General features: G+C 43.1%; 2 protein-coding genes across 2 annotated transcripts in view; both read left to right on the top strand.

Moving 5' to 3' along the window:
- Positions 1 to 10: 10 nt before the first annotated feature.
- SARC_07145 (TK protein kinase) lies at positions 11 to 6,280 on the top strand. Its single transcript, XM_014298930.1, has 10 exons — positions 11 to 405; positions 1,425 to 1,621; positions 1,887 to 2,024; positions 2,312 to 2,372; positions 2,563 to 2,789; positions 2,962 to 3,066; positions 3,442 to 3,581; positions 3,864 to 4,263; positions 4,546 to 4,798; positions 5,005 to 6,280. Exons 1-10 carry the CDS (start codon positions 192 to 194, stop codon positions 5,637 to 5,639), a joined length of 2,370 nt encoding a protein of 789 aa, XP_014154405.1. The 5' UTR covers positions 11 to 191; the 3' UTR covers positions 5,640 to 6,280.
- Positions 6,281 to 6,804: 524 nt separating this feature from the next.
- Positions 6,805 to 7,350, top strand: part of SARC_07146 (hypothetical protein) — a gene marked incomplete at both ends in the record, with an annotated part of 5,659 nt that continues 5,113 nt past the window's right edge. The window contains one exon of the mRNA XM_014298931.1: positions 6,805 to 7,291. Within this exon, the coding sequence (XP_014154406.1) occupies positions 6,805 to 7,291 (487 nt within the window). The remainder of the gene's footprint in view (positions 7,292 to 7,350) is intronic.

Consider the following 7,350-nt stretch of genomic DNA (forward strand, 5'->3'; position numbering starts at 1 on the left):
TATATATATATATATATATATATATTATATTATATATATATATATATATATATATATATAATATAACTACTTGCCGATGCTAGTATTCAAGACAAGAGATTTACTGTAGTATATATATATATGAGATTGTAGAGGTATCCATCCGTTCTTCGAATATCACTGTATGGTGCAAATCATTTAAACACGGCACCATGCGCAACTTAGTGGCAGTTTGCATATACACTCTCACACTCACGGCGACGTGTTTGACGCCGTGTGTGACGGCTCAATCAGACACTACTGATACCATCGACCTGGGTGATACACAGTCGCCAGACTTCAATGCATCCGCTTACTTAAATCCTGACTACCCTCTCCCGTTGGATGAAAACGGAAACGTCCCAACCACATGGTTCTACGCTCCAGGTACTAAATAGAATTTAATGTTTATTGCTGGTTGTTAGCATCCTGTGCACTGTCTGTTCGAGACTAGTGAAAAATACTCTCGATATGCTAATATGCTACACATCTGAAAATTGCAATCCGTATTTACTAAAATCTAGAGTTGGATCGCCTTAATTGTACCAACTGTATATCTAGCAACGGATTAGGTTAAAACAGTTACACTGTCCTGCTCCCAGAGTGTTAGGCTTTATGCTAGTAGCGCTATTTTCAAAGGTCCAGATTCGTTGAAAATACGTATGTAGTAGGGTCAAGTTTATATCCGGCTAAGAATCGTTTGTACGTGTTTTAATCATAAATTCTACTATGATTCATAATTATGAAAAGGTCTTTACTTCACAAATTGTAGTATATGACCTAGTAGCGAACGTTTGCCGGTACATAGGCCATATACTATAGGCCTGATGGTTTAGAGACAATCAGCTATATATCAAAAGTATCTATATTAAGACATTTTGTGTGATTTAGTCACTGCGGCTGTAGCATGGCGACGTCGCATGTTCTGATGCTTTGGAATTCATAGGCGTCCCGAAATTCCCTGTTCTTCCCGGCATTGTCCATCTATGCTCCCAATGCGAATAACTCTGGCATACGTGTTATCTCTAACTGTTTGTTTAAGTGATGAAATTGCAAATCAAACTATCTGTTCCGTTGGATATTGGTTAATTGTGCGTCGCGTATGGTAGGTTAACGTCTATTCTAAGGAAGCGGTGCGTCTTCTACTGCGGTGCGTCGTTAGTGTTGGTATGGAGATTCAAATTATCCTGTTCAAGTTATATCATCGTCTCATCTCCTCTGTGAGCATCGAAAGTCTCTTTCTATGTGGTACTCCATCGTAATCTCGTGTCTGTTTGATACAGCTGATACACAAATATATGCCAACACGGTGGGCTGATAACTTCATGATTCGCACTCATCTTGGTTCTTTCATTTAGGTATCTGTATATATCATCAACTCAACTCTTGTTTCTGATATTTTGCAGGATATTGGTGGGTAGTAAGATGTTGGGTACAGCCTGCTTATAATGCCACAGAAGGTACGCCGCCCATAGCGTTCGGGGGGACCAATCAGCAGTGTCCCCCAGGCGTGTGGTTAAACTGGGCCACTGATTCAGCACCGCCAGTCAAGGTGAAGGAACAAACGGTCTTCAAGACTGGCGTTGTCTTGACTATCAATCAGGTATTCATCAATGTTTCTCTTTTAGTGTGCCTAGCGTATTTTCGCTTACTGCTGTGCTGCGTCAGTGCCTGTTCAAAAACGGGCATAAGACTGTCGTTATCATTGTGATCATGAAAGTTCAACATTTGTCTATATATGGTGTGCTTTATTGATTGAATTACCTATTTTGACATGTTTATTGTCCTTCACTTACATAGCATTGAGTCTTCAAGTTTTTTTTAGGAAAACTCATCTCAAATCATTCTATAACTTCGTTTCATTGCAGTCATTGTTTACACTGGATGTCAACAACGGGCGAGGCTTCTACATTCCTCACTTTGCCATGTATGGCTGCGATGTGGCTGATTTTCATGAGGGCTTTGCCTGTGTACCGTCGGTAGATAGTCAGTCGGACTACATGAAGGTATGCTGTCCTGATATTTGTTATGAATCTGCTCATGTATCACAAGCAGAATGAAATTGTAGAAGTGTGCCTCATATTTTATATCTGTGTTTTCGTCTCTTGCTGTTAGGAATGTAGTTATAAATCTGTACCCTCATTCAGTGTGTGGAGTTAAAATCTTCATGAATAAATCTGCCGCCTCGGAGAAAACGTGGGCACACAAAGTTGGTTATAGTTTTATTTTCATATTTGGACAGTACAGTCCGCAAGTTATTTGTTGATACCATGCACCTTCATTTACATTTCAGATCAGGACGATAGTTCCTCCAAGTAGGACTACAGAGAATCTCGCCCAATATCAATTCGACGGTAAGTTGTTGGGCATTGTTTGCTATAATGCGTCAACTAGGTGCTGTGTCGTTTGGGTGTGCTTGCATTCTTTTGTCTGATTCTTGTTTCCCTACCTATTTCTCCTTGCTTGTTGCTAATTTCCTATATAACAAAAGTTGTGCGATCCTTAATATATAGGCATAAACTAACCACATCTGTCACCCCACAGGGCTTCTATCTATGCCGGTTGGTACTTTCATGGTGACATCGAACGTTCAATTCTTTGATGCAGATGGAACGCAATATATACTAGCGCTGGGATCTCAAACCGAGTCTGAGTCTGAGAGTCTAAGTGCGGGTGTCATCGCTGGAATTGTCATCGCCTGTTTGCTGTTTGTCGCAGTTGTCGCGACCTGCGCCTATTTCTTCTACCGATTCACCCAGGAGAGAAGCAAGGTAGTTGAGCTGTACACTGAGTTTTAGAGCACTTCACAGTCAATTTTTCCCTGGTGTGTTACATCGTAACGCACGCCCTCATCATCTCGTCTTGGATTATAGTTTTATATACTTGTGTGCCTCAGTCGTATATAATGCTTTTACTCACTTGCACTACTCTGTGTGTGTGTAGGTGAAAGCGTTGCGTCCCAGAGAGTATCCCAAGAATATGGCTGCTCCTACCGCCGACATCAATGATTTCGATGAGCTGGAGGCGATGCATTCGATCCCCGCCAAGGTATGACCAAAACCAATCTATAGGTGCAGTGATACATGTGAGTATATTGTACGCCGCATTCCGTGTATGGATGTGTAAAGCGACGTTGTGTTATATATGTATATGTATTCACGATCCGCCAGATTGTACTGTTGTAGCATACGGTTACTTGTACATTCGAAGTGTGGTGTACATCAGACTTCGAGTTAATTTTTTCATAAACGAATAGTCGCATATAGGCCACGTTGTTTTTCTTCTTCTCGATGATCTGGTTGGCAGTTGTCGTTACCTTTCGGCAGGCTTAATTACACACTTGATTATGACCTGAGCAATCTGAGTTCGTTAAATTGAGCTGAAGATTTGTATTCTAATAAACTGTTATTTCTGTAAATATAGAGGTTTATTGCTTTGGAGAAACTCGGATATGGTGCGTTTGGAGAGGTATTTAAAGGCGCATTGTTCAACAGTGACAACACTGCAGCTCTCTGCGCAATTAAAAACTTAAAGGAGGAGCACAGAGAAACACTGGCTGAAAAGTATGTGACTGATACGTTGATCTTTACATATAATTTCTCTTAATTTCTTTATCTTATTGGTTGATTTATCGCGCTATCGGTTGCCTATTGAAAGACTTTCCGTAGTTAGATTGATTGCAGACTCAGTGTGGAACAATTTCGCTTTATACTATTGTCAAGCTCATGGTCAGGTACAAGTGACTTTCTGCACGCACAGTTAATTCAACATCGTCCAATTGCCTATGTTGCATAAATATTGTATCTATATATTGACATAGTTCGCGACTTCATTTCCCAACACAGATTTCTGGCCGAGGCAGAGTTAATGAAGACCCTGCGCCATCCCAATGTTGTACACATGATTGGTGTTAGTGGTGTAGACGAAGAAGAACGTACTGAGATCTGTATCCTCATGGAGTATCTACCGAATGGTGATTTGAAACACTACATCTCGAATCCAGCGAACCAAGTAGCTATCACCAATGCTGAGCGTCTGTGGTACGCCTGGCAGTTGGCTATGGGGTGCGAGTATATCGCTGCGAAGAATCTAGTACATCGAGATTTAGCCGCCCGTAACTGCTTGCTGGGTAATCTTGGCCCGGATGGATATCATTTCTGCAAAATCAGTGATTTTGGTTTGGCGCGTGTTACGGAGGGAGAAGATCAGGAATACATTATGGAGGGTGGCGGACTGCTGCCTGTGGTATGTGATATATGACAGTCGTTACTTAAGGATGAGCTGTGGACACATGCGTTGTGTATTGTAACTGTCGTAACGTGGGCATCGATCAGTTTGCCTTCTAACACCTCTTTCGTTTAGGATTGTAAGACAGATAAATCGGTGCTGTTCAGAGTTTCGACGTGCCATTAGCAAGGGAATGTTCTTATTTCAGTCCAGGCAGCATCAATAATATCGTGTAGTGTGTGAATTCATGATAGAAACCTCGGCGTGATTGCTGATATTCTTATTATCTCTCAAATATAGCGCTGGATGGCGGTAGAATCTATCACCGAGCGGCAGTTCTCCGAAGCCTCCGATGTGTGGGCGTACGCGGTGATGATCTGGGAAGTGTTCAGCAATGGCAAAGTTCCCTACTGTGACACACAATCGTACAACTTGGCAGCCAGTATCGCCGATGGTCTGCGCCTGGAAAAGCCCGAAACGTGCAATAGAGAAGTATACCGATTGCTGGCTTCCTGTTGGCAGAGAAATCCCGAGGATCGACCGTCGTTCTCAAGTAAGTTACACGATGATGAGGTTTTTGTCAGAGTTTGTTCTCCCATGAGTTTGTCCGGTCGTGCACGTGCGATATATTTGCATCCAGGAGGTGGAATGGTATTAGAAATACAATATATGGTCTTCATGCACTTTTCTGCAACCTTTAGATTGCGATTTTGCTTTTGTTCATACTGCGTCCTGTTTCGCCACCCCTTGAAACTACAGCTCTTGTGACGGAGTTCGCGGCTCTCTATTGTAGCGGCCGTGGAGATCTGGAATCGCCCTCTGGTGAATTACTGGCGTTGGCTGCAAAGAAGAACCACATATTCATGCAGGATGAAAAACATGATAAGCTAGCTGCTGAAGAACATCTCACCGGTCAGTATGTCGACGCGCATGACATTGAGTCGGGAAGATACGTGGATATGGAGCTGAGACGCCAACAGAGTGATTTGAGAAAAAGCAGTAGTCTAAGCAGAAGCACTGGTGGCAGCCAGAAGACCATGAAGACCGAGGACCTACTCTCTGCCAGACAGGTCAACAATGCGGCCATCGGAGTGAGGGATGGTCCCGAATCTGAGTATACCAACATCAGCGCAGACAGGTGCACGGGTGTCGAAGTGGTCGCGTCTGATCAGGCTGCGCACATGGTCAGTCCGAGGCAACAGAGCAAGCCCGAGGTAGAAGAGGGGTATACATACCTGAGTGCTGAACCCCGTGTGGACTATTACAACGGTCGGGATACACACAGGAATCGGGCGGATAGTGCTGCGATTATGATGGAGGATGATGCGAATGTACGACGTACGCCGATACCGGAGAAGTACTCTGATCTGGATTTGTCACCTACTATGGTGTGAGGAACACTGGCATCAGGCAGACAAAGACTGACGCCTTCCCAGGCACATCGTTTCGATTTATTCGGTTTGCTCCCGTCTGTGTCGACTGACACGCGAGATTGTAGACAGTCTCTATGGCGTATGTTGCTGGCTCGCTGTGTTCGCAATTCCAACATAGAATGGCGCACGTGCAACCATAGTATTTAGCCTATGGAATGTTGCTTCTACTATTTAGAATGCGAATGTACCATTGACACAATTTATTAGAGCATAGTGTTCGTTAGGGACTTGATATTTTCCTAACGCTATCATATGGAAGTATGGAAGCGCCAACAATCCTTCCCGTTCGGGTAGTTACCCCGCTGCATAGACCGCTGCTGCGTGAGTTATCCGGAGTCATCACTGTACAGCGAAACCTTGTAATTTGGAGATGAACACTTTCTGTACTTACTCTGGCGGTAGGATAAGTCGCAAACCCGGCGCATGCTAAGCCACGACTGGCGCGTTGTAGTGCGCTCGCTTAGCGTGCTAGGCCAAGACTTAGAATAGTGATTGGTTAATCAATGACTGGACATGTTCAGTTAAAAAAGTAGGCGTGTGAGCAGATTAATGATTAATTTGAATTAAAATATACTCTGAAGGTTCCTTGTCTTAAAATGTTGTAATGAATGTACAATGTTTTGAAACCGACAAGGAATGAGAAAAACATCGGTGGCAATCTCGCCGCAGCTACTTATGGTTAGTACGTAGCCAACGCTCTGGCGCTTTATAGCGTAATTGCTTTCTTTGAGTGATTTAGTTCTGACTGAAAGTGCTCAGTAAATATTGTACAGTAGCATATTGAAAGTGATCTGATGATACGAATGGAATTTAAGGTACATATGTGGATATATGTACCCAAAATTCATAACCCTCTCTGGATTAGGTCTCGAGCGGAATCGAATATTTTGCTCAGACCTTCTCTCCACTGGAGTGTATCTACTCTCTACAGAAGGCCATGCAAATTACCAGTATTGTATCAAATTTAAATCATTGCCTGATTTAAAAGTCTGACTTTAGGAGGCTATGCACAATCAATGGAAAAATCTGTGGCAATTTTCCCCGTCATTTTATAGAACATACAGGAACGTGTATTGAGACTAAAATGTAAGATCCTTTTATATTTACCTTCATATGTTAGCGCAACATGGCGGTGAAGCAGGAATCAAGTCAACAGCTCAGCGTGCTGCTTCTCGGCGAAGGCAACTTCTCGTTTGCTGGAGCTTTGACTGCGATGTGTCGCTTGTGCCAACCCACTGGTAGAGATGCTCGGGTAAACAAGAATGCAGATTCCGAAGGATGTGCTTCAAACACTGCCCTACATCAGACAGATCGAAATGCATTAGTACGACCGGATATATCTATGACACACGAACGCGCTAGGGAGGACACGTTTAATAGAACAAAGACAAAACAAAACGTCACGTTAGACAGTGGATTATATGCAAGGGAAGGTGCTGAGAGTTTTTTATCTTCAAAAGCACAAACGCTTGTGACACAGCACAAGCAGGAAGACATTAAAGTGAATAAAATCGAAGATCTTATATTGTTGTCCGGTGCAGTGTTACCGGAGGCTAAGAGTGCACTGGCACAAAGGGCCTGCGCGTATTTACGGTGGAGTGAAGTTGACGGCGGTAAGTAGATGCGACATGAGCGATTCAGAAGTATCTGTATATGGTTAGGATTAATCATA

Source organism: Sphaeroforma arctica (genome assembly GCF_001186125.1).
Source record: "Sphaeroforma arctica JP610 unplaced genomic scaffold supercont1.546, whole genome shotgun sequence".
NCBI lineage: Eukaryota > Ichthyosporea > Ichthyophonida > Sphaeroforma > Sphaeroforma arctica.

Excerpts from the sequence above, each read along its gene's own strand:
- SARC_07145 (XM_014298930.1), top strand. The coding sequence starts at position 192 with ATGCGCAACTTAGTGGCAGTTTGCATATACACTCTCACACTCACGGCG. Across the intron at positions 406-1,424 it reads CACATGGTTCTACGCTCCAG|GATATTGGTGGGTAGTAAGA; the intron begins GTACTAAATAGA and ends GATATTTTGCAG. Across the intron at positions 2,373-2,562 it reads CGCCCAATATCAATTCGACG|GGCTTCTATCTATGCCGGTT; the intron begins GTAAGTTGTTGG and ends GTCACCCCACAG.